Source organism: Fusarium subglutinans (assembly GCF_013396075.1).
Source record: "Fusarium subglutinans strain NRRL 66333 chromosome Unknown NRRL66333_c0000232, whole genome shotgun sequence".
NCBI lineage: Eukaryota > Fungi > Ascomycota > Sordariomycetes > Hypocreales > Nectriaceae > Fusarium > Fusarium subglutinans.
In genome coordinates, this window is record NW_023502295.1 from 47,677 (window position 1) to 70,622 (window position 22,946).

The window sequence follows — 22,946 nt, forward strand, 5'->3', positions numbered from 1 at the left end:
CATATTCCCGTGTTCATGACTGCAAGTCTGGGTAATGTGATTCACCTGCTGTCGAGGAACCAGGACGAGACGGCATCACGGCACGCTCGGTTTTGAATGTGAGTCTTCCGTCTCTTCTTCCATGGAGTGTCCGCGCAGTTACAGTGTCCCGATGGAGATACAAGTCGAGGTCGGGGTATCAATTTGATAGAGGTTTCGAGGATATAAGTGTTTTGCAGACTTGAACTTAGACGTTGACATCGAGGGAGACTAGGACAGCAGTAGACACCAAACTCTAAGACAGATACAAAGTTATACTATAGGTGCAATTAGTTAAATGAAAAGCATATGTTACCTTAAAATTCTTACTTAGGTTGCTCCTATACGAAAATCGAATTAAGTTCATTAAGACAACATATGATAATATCAATAGATTTCAGTGCCTGTTCTCAATCCTTGTAATTTACACTGTATCAATGCTGTTGCTCTTCGGAAATTGACCGAGCTGTCCTTTGAAGACATTAACTGAAAGACTATAAACAGCTTAGCAGCGATTTCCCTATGAAATCAAAAGGCAAGGTTAGTACATTGCCTTGGCGAAACAAGCTGAAATAGAATACTGTATCTGATGTCTTATTTTCTGTTTATGCTACTGATTCTACACTGCGAATATGCACGTTTAACGCTGCGATAAACAGATAGGTCGGAAACAGGCAATATGTAATAATTATTCAAAAGAAACTCAGTATCGGTGTCTCTCCCTGTCATCAACGCAAAAGAATCTACCCTGTTTGTGTTTATCTGCAGTAGCGCATCGGATGACCCTTGGTGCAGTCACCCCAAAAGGTTAGGAACGCGGCGCTCATAAGCAGCTCCAGGGGCTCCGGCTAGGCCGGCAAGTGTTTAGTGCGCCGTGGGCTATTGCCTAGCGACTTACGGGCCGCAGCCGCCCGGTACAAGTCCCCATCCCCTGTATCCCAACAGGGTTACATGCTATGATGGGCAGGGATCTAGGCGAGTCGCGGGCTCGTGAGTCTAGTCTGTCTACACTTTAGTGGGAGATGCACGTAACTTTGTCCAGTGAGGTCATTTGTCGGTGATCCTTGCTGGCTGGAGATTAAGCCTCAGGTGCTGGAATTAACCTAAGGGCGGCCGCGTTGTGAAGAACCTTTGAAGAACCTCAGCGGTTACGGGGGGATGCGATAGATGCGGACATGATCTGGGGAAATCCGACTCGTTCGCGCGGATCATTAACAGACGTGGACTTGACCTGCGCGGTGGAGAGCGGAGTTTCGTCTCAGTGGCAGTCCGACCGAGGGGAGTTTCCACCTTGACTTATGACATTACCAGGTTTATCCTTATGATCCATTTGCTGCTTATGTGCATTATAAGCGGCAACCATCAAAAAAAGGGCCTGCGTAACTAACTAAACTAGACTAGACACGATGCGCGGAATATTTGTTTGCTCCGCGAACACGCAGGATTTGTCCTCAGAATAAGCTTTCGGCTTCGGGCCTTGTTCAGCTGTGAACGGAGCAACAAATTTAGCGAGCGAGCGAGTTCTATGGGGGCGTTTCTTTGGAGATGTTTTATTTGAGACAAGTGGGGGGAGGGCCCTTTTGCAGTCAGCATGACAAATATGACTGTACTAAACCAGTCAAAAAGGACTCAACAAGTGTCAAACTATCCAGATGAGAAGTGAGCGGGTACAGCACCAAGACATGCTGAAGCGAGAGACAGACAAAAAAAGGCGGAAACCGAAGGATATCCACTTCAACTGCGAAAACATGGCACTGGAATTCTCAGGCAGTTTGAGAAGGATTTCGGTTACTTATTACAGTGGGTCAACAGCGTCGATTGACTACAAGCAGCCGCACTTTTCTCGCTTATGATTTCTCGCAGAGACTAGACTAGAGACAAAGCGAGAGAGAGTGCGGCGGCATCGGCGGAGGAAGCCCGGGCCTGAAACAAGCGCATCACTCGCATCCAAGCCCGTTTTTAGACTACAGTAGCTCATCTCACTTACTCTTTTAGTGCCAAAAAAAAAAAAGAAGAAGGAGACTTGACTGTAAGGCTGAGGCGCCGTTTTGATCCTTCTATAGTCACGCCTCTGTAACCTTGATAACACGCCGCCACATCTCACGCCCTCCCCATCTTACCCTTGTTCGTAAAAACGTTCGTTCGTTTCTGAGATTACGCATGCAGAGGGCACGTTGTTCAAAGCTAAACAGGTGCCGACTCTACACAACCCCGCGTGCTCGTCAAGGCTCCCAATGGGTGTGTGCCACTTGCATGCGTATACGTACCATGACAGCTGCAACAACGTAGCACGCTCGTCCAAAGCTTATGGCCCATGTGGCTGCATGTCCTGTCCCATGCTGTCCTGTCTGTTTTCTTAAAGGATTCTCTTCTCTCCGCTTTCACGGGACACGGGGATTGTTTGATTTGCTAGGGTTTTTCGTCATCGTGGGAGATTTCGCCTGCAAGAAACGCGGGATGCCGCTGACCTTTGACTGACTGGTAGTCGATTCTATCAGATATAGAATAAAGCCGAAGCACCAGTTGTCCTCTCTTCCTCTCACTTCCTTTGACATATTATACATACTCCATGCCCCATCTCTATCCAGTTCTTTCCAGGATCATCAGGATAACGTTTTCCTTTCTTTTTTCGCTGCTCCCACTTTAACATACCATACACTACTGCCACCTGCTTACTTGGTCCAAAGATGGCTGGCGACTTTTCTAACAGAGCACCTTGGAAGCGCTCGGCATGTGATCGCTGCCGCGCACAGAAGCTGCGATGTCACCGAGATTCAGGCCACACAGCAGACGCATGTCTTAGATGCCTCAAATCTGGCATTGAATGTGTCACCAGCAAAGCACGTCCAACAGGCCGTCCCCCCTCAAGACAGGTGCAGCCCACCGTCGTAGTTGAGCAAGGTGATACCAGCTCGTCGTCACACACCACAGACTCGTCACCCTCGGCGGGTGGCACAGACATGAGCAACATGATGAACTTTGAGTATGATTTGTCGTTGGACAACATCTTGGACAGCATTGGGATGCAACACTCTGATTTCATGGTCAATGACAATATCCTCGTCGACATCTCCCCCCTGTCGTCGTCCCAATCAACAAGCCAACACAGCGTTGCACAGGTACAGGCACAGACAGTGGACCCCAGCACTATCCAATCGACAGCGTCGTACCAGTTCAACAGCCTACCGAGTACCAGTTCCATGGACTCTGCCTTACCCATAAGAAGCGATCATGTCGAGCTGCTTCTGTCAAGGCTGCATTCCAAGCTGTCTGCCCAGCTCTACTCCATCAGATCGTGCCCATGGGACGTGAAAGGTACCCTGAACCTCTCCCTGGCCCATCAGGGTATTGGTCAAGACTTTGAGAACTGCGAGTCCCATCCTCTAGTGCAGGTATCACAGGCTTGCACTGAGCTCGAGAGGCTCTTGTCTGGACTTCGCGCCCCCGCATCTGCTGAGCATACGCCCTTATCATTTTCATACACGCCAGCAGTGCCACCCAGATTACGCACAACGCAGCTTCTCATTGCACTTTCGTGCTACATACAAATTGTTTCAATCTATGGTATCATTTTCTCAAAAGTGTTCGACTACCTCCTTAGCACCTCCAAGACGTCAATGGGCTCATATCAATCATCCCCATTGACCCTCTACATCGGAGGTCTACCCATTCCTCCCAATGAAACGTTATCAGGAAATCTGCTCGTTCACCTCATCGAGCATCAGCTTCACCAAATTGAGCAGCTCATGGGCCTGCCCGAGCATTATAGAGTATCTGCTAGAGCTAAAGACACTAAAGATGGAGAATTGGGGTTATTCGGGAGTCAGCACAGTCAGTCTCTGCTCAACGCCGCGATACAGCTGGGAGAAGATAGAGACGGGAACCATGACGACATAAGATGCGTCCGGGCATTAAAGGTAGTGATGCGCCAGATTAAAGATTTTTAGACACCTGTTTATAGAAGTTCTGGGGGTTTGTTCAAAAAGATTGCTATAGATTTCTAATAGAGTAAAACTTACAAGTCTAAAGATTCAGTTGGCTCACGTGTCTGAACTGGTGATTGAACTGGTGAATTTTCTGATCTTACTGAGTCATCGTGGATGATAATTGTGCCGTGCCCTCTCATCCCGTGGGAGCGTAATCCTGGTTGCCCAGGACTTTTGTGGTGGTGGTGAGAGATGACTCGTGGTGTCAGCATTGTGTGGGATTCGTCGGTGATCTCGGAAGAGCTGTTTCAGATTATTGAAGAACGGTACGAAGTTCTTTGAGGAAAGGAAGAGTAAATATTCTCTTGGGAACAACAGAGATCGTGTCAAACGATTGTTATGACATAATATATTTATACCATAGCCTCCTTTACTGGGCCTCAATCACGTTCTCATCATCACTTCTCCATGTGATCTTCACCTCAGTCTCCAAATTCCGTCGACGGGGAGTTTGGCTCTCGCTGTATTTTCGCCGAAAATCCGCTCGGAAATTAAGCCAGTGGGTGGGCTCCACTTTGGCATCTAGGAACATGTGAGACTAACGGGATTAGTAGAGGCTAGCGGTATTCGAGTCTGCTAAACCCGCGGGCATTAGAGGCAGCATGTAGAGTAACCCCAACAGGGATATGAGCATGTTCCTGTGACAAATACGATCTGTCATAATACGTCACAACACCCAATTCCCGTAAGCAAAACATGCCGAGCAAGGGTGAAACAAAGCCCTCATAGTTATCAGATTTGCATTGTGAGTGCGTCGAGAAGAAATCCTTCAATGGCAACAATCCGAGTTGCTGAAATCCTTCTTGCTAACTTTGCCTGCCGCACTTCCATTAGTCTTAGATCTGACTACATACAGCATCTATGTACTGGCCATACGTGAGCTGCCGCTTATCACCACGCGTGGAGCTGCAAGGTATGTGCAAGGCACAGCAGAGACTCAGCTTCCCAAAAGGGCCATGACCTGACACTCAAAGCAAGGCATGGCAACACCTGTTTAGGAACACGACTTGCCTGTTTTATCAGATCTCTCTTTTCTGCCTGCTAGTCCTATATAGTCTTGGTGGGCTAGGTAGTTAACTCCGCGCATGCAACGCAGCCAAACTCTACCGGTTCATACCGGCATATGCGCACGCCCCCCACTCTTCAGAGTTGTGATTCGATTCTGAAAATTCGAATAATATCGCCATTTCCCGTAGTTAGTCGCCAATTGCGCCATGCGGACCGAGCCTTCCGATGACGCATTTCGGCCGAAAGGACAACAGGGTCGACATCCCACGCTAGATATGTAAGGAAACCAGGTTTGAGCGGCATTGGGGGACTCAGCACTAAAAGATGACGGCAGCGCTGTCCCCGAGTAAATGCCGGCACTGAAAAAAGGATCGCGATTTCGGAGGAACTGGCATAGCGAGAACTAAGGTGTTTGCCAAGGTGTCAGTAGCGGATGATCTGCCGTACCAAGCAAGGTCCAGGCTCACATCGTGACTATCAAGGTGCTGGCTTGGCAAGATGATTTAGAACCGATATCGATAACGGCGGTAGATCAGATCACTAAACAATTTGACGTCCCGGCCTTACGTCAAGGCCTCAAGGTGATTGACGACGCGTTATGCTAAAAGAATTGAGTCACGGCGGTTTAAGTTAAGCTTTAAGCTAAAATTGATTGACATATGTGTGAGGTTATCATTGGCCAGAAGGGGAGGCTCTGCGAGGCGATCGAAGAAATGTGTTCTATAATTCCCGCGATAACAAAGCAAGACATTGATACCGTCTGCTTTGATTGAGTCATGCCACTTGTTCTCATTAGTCATATTATCACTTACACGCTGACCGACCGTATTGTGTTACTTCGGTGCCGCGTATTCGTATGTAAAGTCTTTGTATTGAAGATGATCTATGTTACCCTGCACTTGCATCGAGGATCAGCTTCGCGGCGCTGCCTTGATGATACACGCGGTCTTACTGTGGGCAAAGTCTGGATAGCTTGAGACGCGACCGCAGTAGCCAGTATAAAATAGTCTGATTCGGGAGCGTGCGCTCTTTAGATAAAAGGGGCCGAGAAGGAATGGTAAGGCGTGAAGCACTCTGAGCAAAATGTAGCAACGATCACCACTGTATTTGAGGCTATATCTATCTCATATTCTATCCATCAATATCATGTTTTCTGCATCCTGTCTTCTAATAAACACTCTCCAATGCGCCTTTTGCGTTCAAGATGGATAGATGAGCTGGGGTAATATCGCTGATCTTGCTGCATCCAGCAAGTCCCATACACAGCTTGAACTCGTTAATCAGCAGGTCAAGGGCCAAGCCAACACCATTGGAACCGTCATACTAAGTCATCAATTAGTTCTTGTTTCAGAGTTGGCAGTAGTTGTTATAAAACTTACAGCAAGACCCCAAATGGCGATTCTGCCGACAAAGACAAAGTCAGCCCCGAGTGCAACAGCCTTGAAAATATCCGAGCCACGTCTGAAGCCACCATCAATGGCAATGCGCGTCTTGCCCTTGGCAATAGGTGCGATCTCGCGGAGTATGTCGATTGTAGCTGGGGTTGTATCTAGCTGTCGGCCTCCATGGTTGGAGATGATGATGCCATCAACTCCCTGCTCAATGGCAATCTGAGCGTCGAGGGGAGATGTGACTAGACGTGTTGGTCAGTATGGGTCTTTGACATTGACGAAGATTATGTGCTTACCTCCCTTGACCCAAATCTCAAGGTCAGTTTGGCTTTTCATCCATGCAATCTTCTCTTCCCAAGTAGCACCGGTGTCTAGAGCATGTTAGTAAGCACAACCACGCATTCAAAAGGATCTACATACCAAAAGAAAGGTCAGGAATGCCACCGCCCAGTCCACCAGATGCTGACTGGGTCTGAGCACTCAGGTTGGGAAAGCTAAATCCCGGAGGGACACTGAACCCATTTCGAAGATCATCCAGCCTCCTGCCAAACATGGGAGCATCCACTGTCAATACGACAGCTTTGTACCCGGCAGCTGGAGCAAGTTCATTAACAAGATTCTTTAGCGAATGGCAAGTAAGAAAACCGACCTTTGGCACGGTCGAGCAAGTTGGTGGTGATCTGCCGATTCTTGAACGGGCTAACCTGAATAGCATAGGGCGTCGACCCATCCGAGCTCTGTCCAGATACATCCTCAAGGGTATCATTCGACAGAGCAGACAGAATCATGGGTATGCGGCGTGCAGCACAAGCTTTCGATGTTCCAACCTCTCCATCAGCATGCGCAAGACGATGCATCGCCGACGGAGAAACACCTAGAGGCAACGCAGCCTTGGTACCCCAGAGGGTAGTAGTCATATCGATGTTTGAAACATTGCGGAGAACGCGAGGACGAAGCAAGTACCGGTCAAACGCAGCCTCATTACTCGCGAGACTAAGACCGCGTAAGTGCTTCAGGAACCGAAAGCTTAAGAAGCGCTTGGGTGTAACTTACGTGATGTTATCCATGGCCCCGCCGTTGTAGTAGTCTGCAGGCATTAGCTGACGATGCCGAGATCGGAGGACTGGGTTCTCGCTCACCTCTGTACATCTGGGACATCTTGTCCGATGCGGCCTGCTTGAGGTCCTGGATAGAGAAGATTTGCGGCTTGGAGGATGTGGCGTCAGACATCTTGGCGGATTGGATGGGCAGATTGGTACGAGACATGAGCCACGGTGTTTTGTCAGTGAATTACTCAAGCAATATTCGACTCGCTGCAATGGGTACTATTCAGGTTTATATGATAAGTTTTACGAATGCAACATATTAATGCACACACAGATGAACATCTAGCGGATATTATCGTATGTTTAACTTGGTTGCAATGCAGTAAATCTTCCGAAACTCAGTCATGATATACAACGTCTCTCCGACGGGGGCCAGTTCAACAGATTGACTTCTGGAGCCGTATTAGCCTCCGAGAGAGAAACTGCTCATGTGGGGTCAAGTCATGCAGTGTCGGACGTCCGATCTCACGCTGGACACGGATAAGTCGGGAGACTTCCGTAAGCTAATGCACAAATCACGACACTAGTCGGAAAGTTATTTTTATCTTGAACATCTTATCAATCAGAGCACTTCTTTCCTCAGAAGAGATCCTCTTTTAGGACGCTGACTCTCGGAACGAACAAGTCTGGAGGATTGCGGCGACGGGTCCAGACCTAATTGGAAGTGCTGATACATGACGATTATGATGATCTGATAGTGTATGACTGGATTTTCGTGTTTTTCTTTCATAATAGTATTGATTGATTGATAATTAAAGCTTATGGCGTCTCAACGGGACACATCAAGCCGATTGATAATATTATTATGTTATTGTAGACATGGCTGACTGAGAATTAATAGGTAGTATTTGCAGGTAAACAGGCATGTAATATCAATATTTCCCAATGTACTATGCAAGCATTTCATAAACGATATGTCAATAGGTAGCAATGTATACATCTCAATAGCTGACATGAAAGTAAACTCAATATCCCCATTGCTTCAACCAAATTTCAAACCAAGTTGATGAGACAGGCTCCATGCAAGCCAAAATAGAACTCTGTGCCAACGTGTTTCCCTTAGACCACTCAAGACCCCGAGATCCTTCTTTTCCAGAGGCCAGCAGTTCAAAAAATGCCAACAACTTCAGGCCACTCTGAGCCCCCCTCGCAGTCTCAGATGATCCTTCACTGACTTCCTTCACGATAGTCTTCTCAGCACCCCGCAAACGGTTGATCCATTCTTGTAGAGGAACAATCTCAAACGTTTCTGACAAAGAAGCCTCAAGATGAGCTTTGAGACTAGGTAAAGTGTCTATCCAGCTGGGTGTCCGGGGGTTAAGTAGATTGTAGTAATTCTCTTGTCCTACGACTGGGTTCACGGGAACCACGAGTTGCCCAATGACTTCTGTTAGGAGATCAATGGGGATCCAGTCCAAAATGCTTGCAGAGCCAAGATCTAGTGGTAGAGCTCTCAGATAGACGGAAGCATCGATGATCTAAAGGAGATATTAGCTCAACGGTATTTTATAACCTGAGTATGGATACTTACAGCAGGAACCCAATCTCGTCGAGTCCATATGCTACCCTCGCCAAGAGTCCTGACCGGACCAGCGACTTGGCCAACTCGTAGAACAGAGAGACTCAATACACCAGCTCGAGCGGCCTTGGTAAGGAGATGCTCAGCTACAAGCTTTGATGAACCATACCCATTGATTGGCGCATCAAATCGGGGAATGTTTGCTTCTGGTACCGGGCCTAGGAGGTCATATGGCCAGTTCATGGCAGCGCTGATAGACGACACGAAAAAGAAGTGGATCTTGTGACGAGTCTCTCGGCAAATATCAACAAGACTCTTGAGACCGACGAACTGGGGCTCGAAGGAGGCGAGAGGGAGATTGAAGTTGACCTCCCAAGCGTTATCTATAGTCGAGGTCAGCCTTTAGTAAATTGCTGTATAAGTTGCCCGACTTACGTATGATAGCAGTGGCTTCATTCCTGATCTCCTTGAGATCATCTTGACTCAAACCCAGATTCTCCGAGGCCACGTCGTAACGGACAAACTTGGCCTTGCTCTGCCAGTTTGACGTAAGGCCTTTTGACTTGGATGAGTCCACTTGACGTTGGAAGGCATCGGCGCTGCGGTTCAAGCACCAAACCTTGGCGACCTTGTCATTGTTACAAAGAACGTCAAGCAGATACGACCCAATCTCCCCAGTTGTACCTGTGAGGACAATATGCTCCTTCGCTTCGCGAGGTGGTTCGAAAGCCTGAGCGTATTTGGCAAGCATCTCACGAGTAACTTCGCTATGATGAACTTTGTCCTGCGGCCCGTGTTCAAGATGAGACCAAACCGAATGAGCAAGCTGAGAGATGGTTGGGTTGGTATAAATAGTACCCGCTTCGACTTCAAGTGGCTGGTCAAAGGCAGAACTGAGAAGTCCGGCTAGTCGAATAACATGAAGTGAGTCAAAACCTCGGGTGAAGATATTGTCATCGTCCTTGAGGTCAACCAAACCAGACACAGTCTCAATTGCTTGTCGAATACCGGAACGGACAACATCTTCCGTTGTTCCGTTGATGTGAACAGAAGGCTTACCATGGGTAGACCTGTCGTAGATAGCGTTGATATCGGCAGTGAATGCTTTCTCTGTCTCATTGCGAGCGAGGGTACCCTTTGGAGTACGAGGAAATGGAGTTCGAACGACCTTGACAAAGTCACGATGAATCTGAGCAAACGCTGGGAGGGCCTTGTTAACCTCCTCAAATGTTGGCCAGACGTTGTCAATGATGGCGTCGTCTGAGTTCTCGAGGCTGCTTTGGTCAGGGTATAGTAGGGCAGCTGTTTGGAAACGGCCACGGCCAGTGAGGTAAGCGGCAGCAATCCATGGATGGCTGATGAGCTGTCCTTCAGCAGCAAGAGGGTTGAACTTTTCCCCGTTGGAGAGGATGATCAGATCATCACGTCGCATCTCATACTTCCAGAGATCAGGATGTTTTGGGTGTCGTGAGTACAAGTCCTTTGTCTCCCAGATATCAAGATCGGGGAACGTCTTGAAGACAGGTTGAGTAGCAGAAAGCTTGGGGTTCTGGACAAACACAAGCTCAGACAGATCTTCGGAGTAAGGACGCATCTCAACACCTGTCCGTGGATGGAAGTAATAGTAAGCCCATTCATCAGGATGCGTGACAACGGATGCAAGCCACTGGCCCTCCGTCATGCCCATGGTTTGCATGATAGGCACACGCGGGTGAATTAAGTCGCCGACGGACTGTGGAATAGGTCCTCCAGCTGACGTGATAAACTTGAGTTTCGAGAGCTTCTCGAGCACACGTGGAGACTTGGAGATATCCTGTAGGACACTAGGCGAGATAAAGGCTGAGTCGAGTGAGATATGGTCAAGCGCATCTTCGATGACATGCTGCATGATTGGTCCTACAGACGGGAGAACAACGGTCCAGTTGAAGAAGACGGCTGAGTACAGACCGAGACAGATTCCAGCAACCTAAAGTACACACATCAGAACCTGTTTCAGATACAACAAGACGATACTTACGTGGAAGAGAGGCATGGCACACAACTGTCTCGTGCCAGTCCACTCAACACCAGTTGGCCTCTTTCCCTTCGTAGGCTCCATCAAGTGGAAGCCATCAACAGTCGCAGCAGTCTCAAGATAGACCGGCACAAGCTTAGGCAGACCAGTAGACCCTGATGTGTGGAGCAGTGCAAGGACGTCCGACTTTCCTTCATTCCAGGATTTCTGGTAGATGTAGGGTTTGGTGAGTGCTGGATCTAGGAGCTGGGATAACTCGGGCGCTTCAACACTTGGGATCTGGAGGTCTTGGAGGAATCCATGGTGATCTAGGCCAGATGAAGCGATCCAGAACTCGCAACCAGACTGTTTGATCAGTGATACGTGCCCCTCGATACTGTTGCGTGGTGAGGAGAGTAACAGCTAATTGGTTAGATACTAAGAACATTGCAAGTAGATTAATGGGCCTTACTCTGTGCCCCAGCTTTGTAGAAGCAATCATCATGATGAAATATCTCAGGTCGTCTGAAGCTCATCAGTAGCTGCCTGCAGTAGAATAGCAAGGCTAACTTACTCTGACCAATGTAGGCGATTGTTTTAGATACCGTTGGCGATCCAAGTTGAGAATCAAGCCATCCGCAAAGCCGGTTGATAGAGTTGGCAAAGATCTTGGTGGTGACTTCATCATAACCTTGCGAGGGTTGCCCGTTGCGAGGAGTGTAGAAAAGCACGCGATCAGGCTCGTCCCGTGCAATCTCGTCGATTACAACGGGAAGAAGTCTGTGACCATAGGCGGGTAAGTGGGCAATTGAACCCATGGCGTTGGCAGGATGTTTTACAAGAGATGAGAGGGAAGATAATGCTTGCTTTGCTATCTTCTGCATAGAGATTGTTTTGAGAATGATAGCTAAGCAGGGTTTGGCTTCAAAGCAATGCTAATCAAGCTATAAACATGCCTTGGGCTTATCTTACTTGTACAAGTCCTTCTTCTATGTGCTGCTGTGTTGCTAAATGCCACGCTTCTCGGACCTCGTTTGCAAACCGAGGTTGTTGATATGCACGTTACTTAACAAGCAACCGAACGGAACCTTTTCTCGGCTATATTCAGCGATCTTCCAGTAAGTTCAAGCTATCGTATTAATGGTTCAAATCAGCATGGAGTATGTGATTAACGCGATTGGTCGTTGGAAGCTTGTGCGGGGACCGGACCGGAGCTGACGTGCATATGGATCATGGGGAAGTGTCCGATTTCTCCACTCGGCGGCGTTCGGTAACGGAGCCGGACTGAAGATCCCGGTGGATCTGACAATACGAAATTCAGTTCGAGCCGAGGAAATACCTTTGAACTGGATCGAAAATGTATGTCGTATTAAAGACCTATCTCGAACGATATTCTTCTCTGCCCAGGACAACACTAGCAGGCTTTCTCTTTCCCTTTCTTGTGCTTTACATCCTTGAACAAAAGTTATTCAAAATGGCAGAGCAAGTCTTTCAGAACTTTGAAACCCTTCAGCTGCATGCTGGGTATGGTTCCTGTGGATATCTCGTCGTCAAAAGCTGACCTTTGCCAGATACACACCGGATCCTCACACGAGGTCCACTGCTGTTCCCATCTATGCGACATCTGTTAGTCCTGTCCAAGATCAAGATTCCGCAGACTCGGCTACTGACCTTCACTCAGAGCTATACTTTCAATGATTCTGCGCATGGTGCCCGTCTCTTCGGCCTCAAGGAGCTCGGCAACATCTACAGTCGTCTCATGAACGTAAGCAACACACACACCCCATAGCCCTTGGGTTCATAAACTGACTTCACCTTTCAGCCTACTGTTGATGTCTTCGAGAAGCGAATTGCTGCCCTAGAGGGCGGTATTGCCGCTGCTGCAACATCCTCCGGTCAAGCTGCGCAGTTCCTCACCATTGCCACTCTCGCCAAAGCCGGTGATAATATAGTTGCCAGCTCGCATCTGTACGGTGGCACATACAACCAGCTCAACGTGCTACTTCCCCGGTTTGGCATCAAAACCAAGTTCGTGCGAAGTGGCAAGCTTGAAGACTATGCTGCTGCTATCGATGACCAGACCCGTGCCATTTATGTCGAGAGCATGAGCAACCCTGACTATGTCGTGCCCGACTTTGAGGGTATTGCAAAGATCGCTCATGAGCATGGTATTCCCCTTGTTGTAAGTTGACCGCTACTATTTCGTTGAGCAGGGCTGATTGGGCAAAGGTCGACAACACTCTTGGTGCAGGTGGCTACTATATCCGTCCCATTGAGCACGGCGCTGACATCGTTGTCCACTCTGCGACCAAGTGGATTGGAGGCCATGGTACTACCATTGGTGGAGTGATTGTCGACAGTGGCCGCTTCAACTGGAACAAACACTCAGATCGCTTCCCCGAGATGGTTGAGCCTTCACCCTCGTATCACGGCCTTAAGTACTGGGAGGCTTTCGGTCCTGCTACCTTCATCACTCGAATCCGCGTTGAGATGCTTCGCGACATCGGCGCTTGTCTCAGCCCCTTCTCCGCACAGCAACTCATCCTCGGTATTGAGACTCTCGGTCTTCGGGCTGAACGCCATGCGCAAAACACAGAGAAGTTAGCCAAGTACTTTGAGTCCAGCCCCAATGTGAGCTGGGTCCTCTGGCCCGGTTCTGAGTCTCACCCAACATATGCCCAGGCCAAGAAATATCTGACAAGAGGATTCGGCGCTATGTTAAGTATCGGAGTCAAGGGAGATGCTTCGGCTGGAAGCAAGGTTGTGGATGGTCTCAAGCTCGTGTCCAATCTTGCCAACGTGGGTGATGCCAAGAGTCTTGCTATTCACCCTTGGTCAACTACGCATGAACAGTTGTCCGAGGATGAGAGGCTCGCTTCTGGTGTGACGGAGGATATGATTCGTGTCTCTGTTGGTATTGAGCATGTGGATGACATTATTGCCGATTTCGAGCAGTCTTTCCAGAAGGCGTATGGATCTTAGTGTCGCGGTAGCCTTGGTGGACTTTGCAGCCAGATACGTAGAGAAGTGGCGGAAAGGATTGCTATATATATACACTTCAGTTCGTCCAAGGCAATTCATATCTACAATCACACGCCGTTGAATTCACATGATGTCACCAGTCTGTTGTACAATTGAGAATTGATAAGGGGAATTAGTCGACCTATGATTGGTATTGTCCTCTTCCAAATCAAAATTCGCAGGAGCGTGACTCCAACACTAGATAGTATGGTGCGAGATCCCGCTTAATCGGAATTAGCTATGAGTAGGATACGCCTACGATATTTTGGCGTTATCTATATAGAAGCACTACCAATGAACTTTAATCAAAGGACTTCATCACGGCCTATCAAAGTACCTAATAAGTATACATTCGTCTCATTTTATTTACCCTAAATCTCTAACTACCTATTTTCTTCACTATAAAACAATATCACAGCGACGTGAGGCACTAGACTTCTGGTGTCTCCACCTGTGAGTGTCTTCCATTGTCTTATGCAACTTTCTCTAAATATGTTTGTGAACCTCTTGGGCCATTACACATGCATCAAGAGCAAAGTCAGTCGTAGTAAAATAACGACGTAACCAAACCCTTGGACAGCTCACAGAAAAGCCTCATATCCAACGGCAATGCCGATTACTCCCAGATCAGCAAATACTGGTAGTTGCATATCGGACAGCTACATACATGATCACGATCTAGGGCGGTGGGGCTTTGGCTAGATGCGCTCGAGAGCCGAAGATGAAGTGTATACGGAGACCGAAGCTCCACTATAAACTTCCGGTGCCGATGACCGAAGACACCGACCTATAACCAATCGGAGTAAGAGTTTGTGACGAGGTATCCACTACCAGCTGTATGTTAACCCGCTGAAGCGTAAGCTTCCGTTATTCTGCAATTTCGCAGGAATAATAATAGTACAACATTGCTCTAAATTGCCAACCAGATAAATGTGAGAATTAAATCCTTCCGGCATGAGCTGCAGAAATTAATTCTAAAGCTGCGGGTTTGCGGTCGCTATACGGATATCGGGTCATGGTTTCGGAAGACCTGAAAGGCTCCGAGGTAGCGCTGTAAGTTAGTGCATCCTCCACTGAGAGTCCTACAGACAATGTCTCCCAGATTCACAGGACCGCTAGACAATTGAGCATTATAACAGAAGCGCGATAAGAAGACCAACAGTGATTATCGCAAGCAAGAATCAATAGAATTCCCCCATCCATCTCCTGTTTCTTTCTGTACTCGCGATCACAATCATGGGCGGTGAAGTCTCAAACAAGACCTGGGTCTTCAAGAAGTCTCCCTCTAGCCTACCAGAGCCCGGCGTCCATACCGCCTTTGAGGATCGCCCCTTGAGCCTGGTCGCACCACCCGGCGGTCTCGTCATCAAGCTCCTCACAGCTGGTCTCGACCCCCATCAGAGAGACCGTATGAGAGGAGCTGGCAACGTCGACTACGTACCCGGCTATGAAGTCAACGAGCCCATCACCAACTTCTCCATCGCAAAGGTCATCCGCTCAGACAACGATGCTTTTGAGGAGGGAAGCTTGATCGCTGGTAGTCTTCCCATCGCTGAGTATGGCATCATCCCTAAAGAGCTTATTGATGCTAGAGCTATGGCGTCACCGCTTGTTTGGAAGGTCTCCAACGACTACAACCTGGATGTTAAGCACTATGTTGGTACCCTTGGTCTGGCTGGTATGACTGCTTGGAACTCCTTCTACGGTCTAGTCAAGCCCGTCAAGGGTGAAACAATCTGGGTCAATGCTGCGTCATCCTCTGTCGGCGAGGTTGTTGTTCAACTCGCCAAGATCGAAGGCATGAAGGTCATTGCCAGTGTAAGCTCTGACGATAAGCTCGACTACGTGGTCAATGAGCTGGGTGCCGATGTCGGCTTTAACTACCGAAAGGAACCTGTTGGCAAAGCCCTCAAGCGTCTTGCACCAGATGGACTAGACGTTGTCTTTGAGAACGTTGGCGGTGATCATTTCCAAGCTGCCATTGAGAACATGAAGTGGTTCGGCCGCATCATCAGCTGTGGAACAGTAAGTCACTCCTCAGTCACCACAGTCAATTCACTCACACTATCTAGGCATCTCAGTACAACAAACCAGTTGAGGAGCAGTATGGTGTCACCAACCTGTCAGAGATCTTCCGTCGTCGCATCAAGATTCAGGGTTTCATTTTCTGGGATGACAACATTTACACCGACAACATTGAAAACTTCAAGGCTACTATGCCGAAATGGGTTTCGGAGGGAAAGATCAAGTCCCGTTATACTCAATTTGAAGGTATCGAGCAGGCTGACAAGGCGTTTTTGTCCATGTTCACTGGTGGAAGTCATGGTAAGACGGTGCTCAAGATTAGCGACCCTGGATTGTGAGTGAAGAGTACTGGGTTGAGGAAATACGATGGTAGTAGTTAAATATGGGTCCATGTTCCTAAATGAAAAGTGCCATGTTTCTATGTTATGTTCAAACCCTGTCACTAGAGACAGTTTGCGGCTGCTTATTCCCAAGGGTGTATGTTCACTTTAACCCCGGCTCCATCTCGATATTTATCGAGTGCCTTGTTCACAGCATCTGCATCCAAACCTTTAATAACCTCGAAGCTACTTGAGTGAAGTTTTCCTTCGTTATACCAACGAGGAACCTCCTCCCAGAATTTCGTGGTCAGCTCCGGGTGCATCGGGGATACACCAAACGCAAGACGCCGCTCATATCCAGCTGCCTTGGGCCCTATCTTAGCAGCATCAAAATCTCCGTCCGGTCGACGAAGAGTAATCAAGGTTCCCTTTTTCTTGTTTGACAGCGCCGCGACACCGAGCTCTTGATCCAAGCCAGCATTGACGGTATCAACAGCGTAGATCAACTCATCTCCTGTAATGGCACGGACCTGGTCCAGGACATCGGCATCTCTTCGATCGATAAAGTGAGTAGCTCCGATGGCCTTGAGGTTTGCTTCATTCTGTTTCCCAGCAATCACAAGGATCTGACCTATTCCCACCAACTTCGCAAGCTCAACGACGGCTCGTCCCGTGTTGGAGCCACCTCCGATGACGAGAAGGCTGATACTAGAGTATTCAAATGACTTGGCCTCAGATGCGAAAGGAGCAGGAATTCCATGACCCGAGGGGGCAAATAGGGTAATAAATGCTGCTAGAACGATGACTGGAATTGTCGATGCCTCGTCGTCAGTCAACCCACTCCCGGCAACCCTGCCCACAAACCTCGCATCAACGAGGGCATATTGCTGCGCAGCGTTGAAGTCATTGTTGAAGCCCCCTTCAGCAAAGGTGTGTCCAAAAACATGCTCTCCAAGCGTGAACTTGGCGGAGTGCTCTCCGGCTCCGACAGTCACTACTTCACCGACGATGTCGCTGGCAATGATGTACGGCATGCTGCTAATAAACAGGCCATCGTCACGGGTTCTCTGGTCGTGGGGGTTTACTAAAATTAAATCAGTCTCGGGTGCTCTCCGTAGGTAGGAAAACATATTCCTGGAACTTACGGCCAGCAACAAGGACCTTGACCAGTAACTGGTTCTCACTAGGCTCTGGGATTGATCTGTGCCCTACGGTCAACGGTTTGCCCACCTCCTCAAGTAAAAGAGCTTTTTGAGACATTGTCGTTTGCGTTTTTAGATTTGTTAAATGAAGTTGGGGATAGAAGCATAGAAAGAGGGTAAATTTATACAAGAATAGCATTGTTTATAGGTCACTAATAACTTACGGGATCACGCCATGGGAGGCTTTATTAGATTCCTTATCTTACTAATTCACATACCATCTAGCAGCTAATAGATACTCCAGAACAATTTGATGCCCTGTCACAAAAAGGCGTGGATGCTAGATCCGTATATCCAGGCCACGTTTTCTTTCGGCTTGATTGGTAAGCGTGCGATGGCGTCAAAACAGACTTCAACCCGCCCCCGATTTAGTAAGAGTCCCGAAAGCCTCGCTACGAGATACGTCGCATGGGATGTTCACTAATCACCTACATCAATATTACAAGTTTCCTACACCAATTCTTTACATAATTTAACTCGTGACAAATATAATCCGAAGTAAATATATATACAGGAAAGCTAAATAGTCTATATTAAGACCAGAAGTCTATAGTCTCTGGAAGGACCTGGGTAGATAGTATACAGAAAGGGAAGGAAAACTGGCAGTGTCTATAGCTATGCTTTCATCCCGAGGTTTGACATCATGGTCTCGGACCCTTCTAATGTAGTACGGCTATAATCCCCATGCTTAGTAGATCCATTGGGAATGTAGAAGCGCTTGTCAATGCGACTGAATGTCAAAACGCAGAGAATAAGGATCTCTAGCATAAAGTTGAAAGCGTAGAAGCATGCCTTGGAATGGTACCAGGCCGGGTTGGAAAGCTGCCGTGGAGGACTCCAGAGGGAACCCGCTTTAAAGCCTGCAATTGTAATACACATACAAGTCGACAGCGTTACAATCAATACCTTGGCCCTCATGCTTCCCGCTCCGAATGTCTCTTCATCGTTATGGCGGGGCACGAGCATTGCAGCGGCAAGCTGGATAATGGGAACGCAGGTGAAGACCAAGAGGAATGTAATGGCGGCGAGCAGTACATCGCGACAGGCAGAGTGAACCTGTGGACTAGGAGAGTATAGCTGTACGACAGTCGACACAATGACCATGACCAATGCTCCAGGTATAAGGCAGTATAATATCTTGGTGCTGAATCGCAGAACCGGATGCCATCCAATCCGCGGTTGTTTAGCGCGTAGGATACGTTGGGAGAGGATGATGTTGATGATGTAGATGAGTAAAATGCCGGCATTCACCAGGATGTTGGCTGCGATAGCAAGGCGAACATTGTGGCTTCGATTCGCCCAGGCAATACGCAAAACAAGAGTTGTGACTCGTGCCATGCAGAAACCAAACATGACGCCAGAGAGTATGAATTTGTGGTTTCGTCGACGGTTCTTTTGGAAAATCGTCATATTCGTGGCGGCAAAGCAGATGTAGAGAAAGATGAAGACGGCGCAGATGGGAGTGTCGATGTCATTGCTGGGAACGCCACCAGCACTCGCGGTTGTTGGAGGATATAAACGGCCACGTTTCGTAAGTGAGGATATCATGGTGTTGAGTCGAGTAGAGGAGTAAGAAAGATTAGGGTCTAGTATGTAGAAATGAGTGTTGGTTGCTGGTTATTGTCCCGGGAGTGTCGTCTACTTATCATTTATATAATCTATACGGCACGGATACTCGCCCTTGCCCTTGGCGGTCTCATCCCCCCTAGTTTTCCACTCTTCTTGAGACTCTTATTGGACATAACAGTGCCAGAACCTCACTTGATTTCGTTATTGGCGTTGATTATTCAGATGTGCTTGGACCCGCCGCGGATCATGGGTCGTGGTGTAGGCGCCTTGCCTAAACGTGATTGGCTATCCAATGACGACTATGGCTTTAAAGGGCAAAGCGCCATCGGAGGCCCATCTCGTCCGTTTTCCGCGGCCCAAAATTGCTTCCGAACCTCCGCATTACCTTTGCACTACTGTAGGTTTCTGCGTGTATGCCTTGCCCATTCATATGAAAGATATTGCAGTTAGTGCCTCTCTTTGCGTGCAATCCGGGTTATTCGGGCTATTCTTATTGCCAATTTCCAGGTGGACCTCCTGCTCGCCATGCCTGCGCAGCAAACCCCCCCGTTCTCGTTCCGGAAAGGCACTAAGAGTTGCACAGAGTGTATGTTGCTTTGTACCAACCAAATCTCAGGGGCTAACTTGTAGGCAGGCCGGAGACGGAAGATCCGATGTGTTCGGATCCCAGAGGACTCGTCGACCTGTCGACAATGCGTAGAGCGTAACACTTCGTGTCTTGCTCAAGTATCGAAATCTCGCACACGACAGGCGCAGCGCCTCTCCTCGCGGTACCGGATCATGCAGCTCGAGTCCCAGGTCAGTCAGCTGACCAAGACTATCAACGATATACAAGTCAAACTCGGCAGCGAGTCCATCCTCCATCTGGAGCAGCAAATTGATCAATCGCCCGTCAGTGAGGGTTCCGATGACGAATCCACCAACTCAGAAGGGCTCATCGCAGAGGAGTCGTCTGACTTTCGCTCGCTTTTCCACAACGATATCCTCAGCTCTGATACTGGCCAGCAGCATGAGCAGATATCAGAACGACGGACCAAGGCAATGGTTTCCCTATGCGAACGCGTACGACCGGCGTTACAGCGACTGATCCCATCCAAAGACGAGACTGCAGAAATGCTGGTAGTCACTTTCGATTGGCTACAGATGTTGGCTTCGCTGCTGCCACAACCGGCTGCGGCAGACTCGCATAATGCATTGCTTGCAAGATACGACGATATGTGTCGACCAGATGTTGATGTTGTTGAACTTGCTTCTTGGCTCTTGACCGTAGCCATCACGGCTCAGCAGATACCACAAGAAAGCAGGGACATGAAGCCACAATCCATTGGATCTAGAAGACGCTTACATTTCTCAAGGGCTGTATCGGACGCCATTGAGACTCTAGTGCTTAGCAACGACCGGCTAGTTGGTAACATCCATGGCCTTGGGCTGGGCCTCCATTTCGTTCGTCTGTAAGTGAGAGCTACTGATCCTGTTGAGAACTCGAATATCGTGCTGCCTGATACATGCATACAAGTGTCTGACTGAGATCAGGCTGATGGGCCGAGGGGACCTTCAAGGGGCCTGGTTGAAACTTCGGCACTTTATTGCCCTCGGCGAGCTGATGGCCTTACCAAGGGCAGTTCAATCAACTGGGTCCAAAACTGCCAACGGGCTCCAAGACGAAGACACCGCAAGGAGGGCACAGGTATGGGAGCTCATGTGCACCGTCGACCGCCTGGTGGGTATGTTTGTCAATCTCCCCCCTTACACCAGAAGGTCCTCCAACATGGCCAGCCTCCTTGCTATCATGGTGGACGGTGCCGTGCAGACTTCTGTTTACCTCAGTAGGCTCATGGACATTGCCGCTGAAGGCCATGGCCTCGATGATCCAAGTGGGATGCAAGGATCGAAGCCAAGCTTATACGTAGCTTCGCTGGAAGTTGCCCATAAAGCAAGGGCTTTGTTTAGTGAAACGCCCGAATCTTGGTGGGCCATCAACAATGACGACGACCTAAAACCAGATCACATCGTCCAGTTTGTTCACCACTGTACAGTCATGAAAGCATATCTCCCCATTGTTCACCATCAAGAAAGAAGCCAAGACTACGGATACAGCCGCCTGGCGTGTATTGATGCCTGCGAAAACGTCGCTCAAATGTATCAGTTCATCCGCCGGAAACTTCCATCAGGTTTCTTCAGTCTCAATGTGCTCGATCTCCAAGCCTTCACAGCCGTCATACTATTACTCCTCCTGTCTCATAGCTCTCCTTTCCCCGAAGCACATAGCTTTCAGATCAACAAGTCTGGCCTGGAGGCTGTAGTGTCCCAGGTCATCCTCCTTATGGAAGAGAAGTCAAACACGGTCCTGGGCTCAGATTTTGCACGGCGTGGTGCTCATACAATTCGCTCCCTGCGCCACCTTCTACAGCAGGATGAGAGTGCTGGCAGCTCTATGAACGAAATGACAGTCAATGTGCCGCTCATAGGCAAGATTCGCGTCCGCCGAAATGCGCAAACTTCACTCAATCTCACAGCCCACAGCCAGGAATCGTCCATTCAAGATCCACAGGTTGGTCACTGGAGCCTCGAGGAGCAGGTGACGCCGACTCTGTCTAGTTCACAGTTAAATGCAGGGACTAGCCCCCAAAACTCTGCCAATAATACGTCATTGGTGCCAGAATTGCAGTGGGATCAATTCCTGTGGTCAGTTGAGGACTCAGGCGAGTCCGCGCTTGATGATGCTATTTTGAGTAATGGATTTGACCAAGCTAGTTTGTGGCTGAACATGTTTTAGAACTCCTCATTTAGTTTAACATACATATTGGCCATCTTTAACTTCACTGCGGGAGCAGTGGGTATTCTGTTCATGGATAAAATTTGAGATCCTTTGCACTTGTTTATCATCTGCCCCATGGAAGGATTCTGGCATTCAACTTAAGGGCTTAGAAATATTTAGTCTAAGCCTACACTAAATTATTCTAGCCCTCCCTAAGGCTTGGCGTTGCCTAGGATTGAGGTACCAAGTTTCGTGGGCCAGATGGTGCGAGGAGTAAGTCACGGTGTGAGTCATGCTCGTGTCAGGCGCCTAAAGTTTAAGCTTATGGCCAGCGAGTGATCAAGTGAAAGATGGCTGCAAAAGTATATTTAAACGCATACTGACAAAGGCTTTATGCAACAAACTCTATGCGTCATACTTAATAGCCATTTCCCACAAAGCAAAACCCCTTCACGCACACGTTCAGCTACGACAGAACATTCAACCTCCAAACCGCCTTTCACCCACTTCGCAAAGGGAAAATCGCATTGTTTCTAACTCGACGAACATGGACCTCCTCGACGAGCTGGAAGCTATGGCCCAAGCTGCATCAGCATTTCAAGAAGACGATAACATACCTGAATCCACTATTGTTCGGTGGCAACAGCAATTTGGCTACTCAGCTGCCATGGCAAAGAGAAAGATCATGGAGCACCGCAATGATCCCTTGCATTTCACTGTTTCTGACGATCACTGGACTCTTATGCGAGATCGAATGGAGGCTGAAGGACACGACCGCGAGTCTTATGAACATTCTTACAATCGCACCTCGCATGCTGCAGTCAACCAGCGTAAAGAGGTGACTATAGAAGAGAAACGAAGGCTCCGAGATTCTGTCTTCTTAATCAAGCTCGAGGGGCCTTTTAGCAATGTCCAAGCTATGCTTCATGCCAGGCTTTAAAATACCCAGCCTACAGGTATCTATAGGTACCTATTTAATAGAGGTAAGTACCTAGAAATACCTATTCTAGATACCTACCTATAGGCAGGT

General features: G+C 48.4%; 8 protein-coding genes across 8 annotated transcripts; 4 read left to right on the forward strand and 4 right to left on the reverse strand.

The window, feature by feature from the left end:
- Nucleotides 1-2,705: 2,705 nt before the first annotated feature.
- On the forward strand, nt 2,706-3,965 carry FSUBG_11755 (Fusaric acid cluster transcription factor; the record flags this gene model as incomplete). Its single annotated transcript, XM_036676471.1, has 1 exon — nt 2,706-3,965. One exon carries the CDS (start codon nt 2,706-2,708, stop codon nt 3,963-3,965), a length of 1,260 nt encoding a protein of 419 aa, XP_036532778.1.
- Nucleotides 3,966-6,179: 2,214 nt separating this feature from the next.
- On the reverse strand, nt 6,180-7,633 carry FSUBG_11756 (Fusaric acid biosynthesis 9; the record flags this gene model as incomplete). The annotated part of the gene is made up of 7 exons (XM_036676472.1): nt 6,180-6,335; nt 6,392-6,645; nt 6,700-6,774; nt 6,824-6,997; nt 7,053-7,396; nt 7,457-7,490; nt 7,543-7,633. The coding sequence occupies 7 exons, from the start codon at nt 7,631-7,633 to the stop codon at nt 6,180-6,182; spliced, it is 1,128 nt and encodes a 375-aa protein (XP_036532779.1).
- An 841-nt stretch (nt 7,634-8,474) lies between these two features.
- On the reverse strand, nt 8,475-11,839 carry FSUBG_11757 (Linear gramicidin synthase subunit D; the record flags this gene model as incomplete). Its single annotated transcript, XM_036676473.1, has 6 exons — nt 8,475-8,987; nt 9,041-9,411; nt 9,464-10,994; nt 11,046-11,444; nt 11,494-11,546; nt 11,596-11,839. 6 exons carry the CDS (start codon nt 11,837-11,839, stop codon nt 8,475-8,477), a joined length of 3,111 nt encoding a protein of 1,036 aa, XP_036532780.1.
- A 656-nt stretch (nt 11,840-12,495) lies between these two features.
- On the forward strand, nt 12,496-14,003 carry FSUBG_11758 (o-acetylhomoserine (thiol)-lyase; the record flags this gene model as incomplete). Its single annotated transcript, XM_036676474.1, has 5 exons — nt 12,496-12,545; nt 12,593-12,647; nt 12,703-12,786; nt 12,844-13,203; nt 13,251-14,003. 5 exons carry the CDS (start codon nt 12,496-12,498, stop codon nt 14,001-14,003), a joined length of 1,302 nt encoding a protein of 433 aa, XP_036532781.1.
- A 1,275-nt stretch (nt 14,004-15,278) lies between these two features.
- On the forward strand, nt 15,279-16,405 carry FSUBG_11759 (reductase RED1; the record flags this gene model as incomplete). The annotated part of the gene is made up of 2 exons (XM_036676475.1): nt 15,279-16,067; nt 16,115-16,405. The coding sequence occupies 2 exons, from the start codon at nt 15,279-15,281 to the stop codon at nt 16,403-16,405; spliced, it is 1,080 nt and encodes a 359-aa protein (XP_036532782.1).
- Nucleotides 16,406-16,530: 125 nt separating this feature from the next.
- On the reverse strand, nt 16,531-17,647 carry FSUBG_11760 (zinc-type alcohol dehydrogenase; the record flags this gene model as incomplete). The annotated part of the gene is made up of 2 exons (XM_036676477.1): nt 16,531-17,471; nt 17,533-17,647. The coding sequence occupies 2 exons, from the start codon at nt 17,645-17,647 to the stop codon at nt 16,531-16,533; spliced, it is 1,056 nt and encodes a 351-aa protein (XP_036532783.1).
- Nucleotides 17,648-18,204: 557 nt separating this feature from the next.
- FSUBG_11761 (uncharacterized protein) lies at nt 18,205-19,137 on the reverse strand (the record flags this gene model as incomplete). The annotated part of the gene is made up of 1 exon (XM_036676478.1): nt 18,205-19,137. One exon carries the CDS (start codon nt 19,135-19,137, stop codon nt 18,205-18,207), a length of 933 nt encoding a protein of 310 aa, XP_036532784.1.
- A 546-nt stretch (nt 19,138-19,683) lies between these two features.
- Nucleotides 19,684-22,856, forward strand: FSUBG_11762 (Zn(II)2Cys6 transcription factor (Eurofung); the record flags this gene model as incomplete). Its single annotated transcript, XM_036676479.1, has 4 exons — nt 19,684-19,744; nt 19,793-20,609; nt 20,692-21,911; nt 22,342-22,856. 4 exons carry the CDS (start codon nt 19,684-19,686, stop codon nt 22,854-22,856), a joined length of 2,613 nt encoding a protein of 870 aa, XP_036532785.1.
- Between the last annotated feature and the right edge of the window lie 90 nt (nt 22,857-22,946).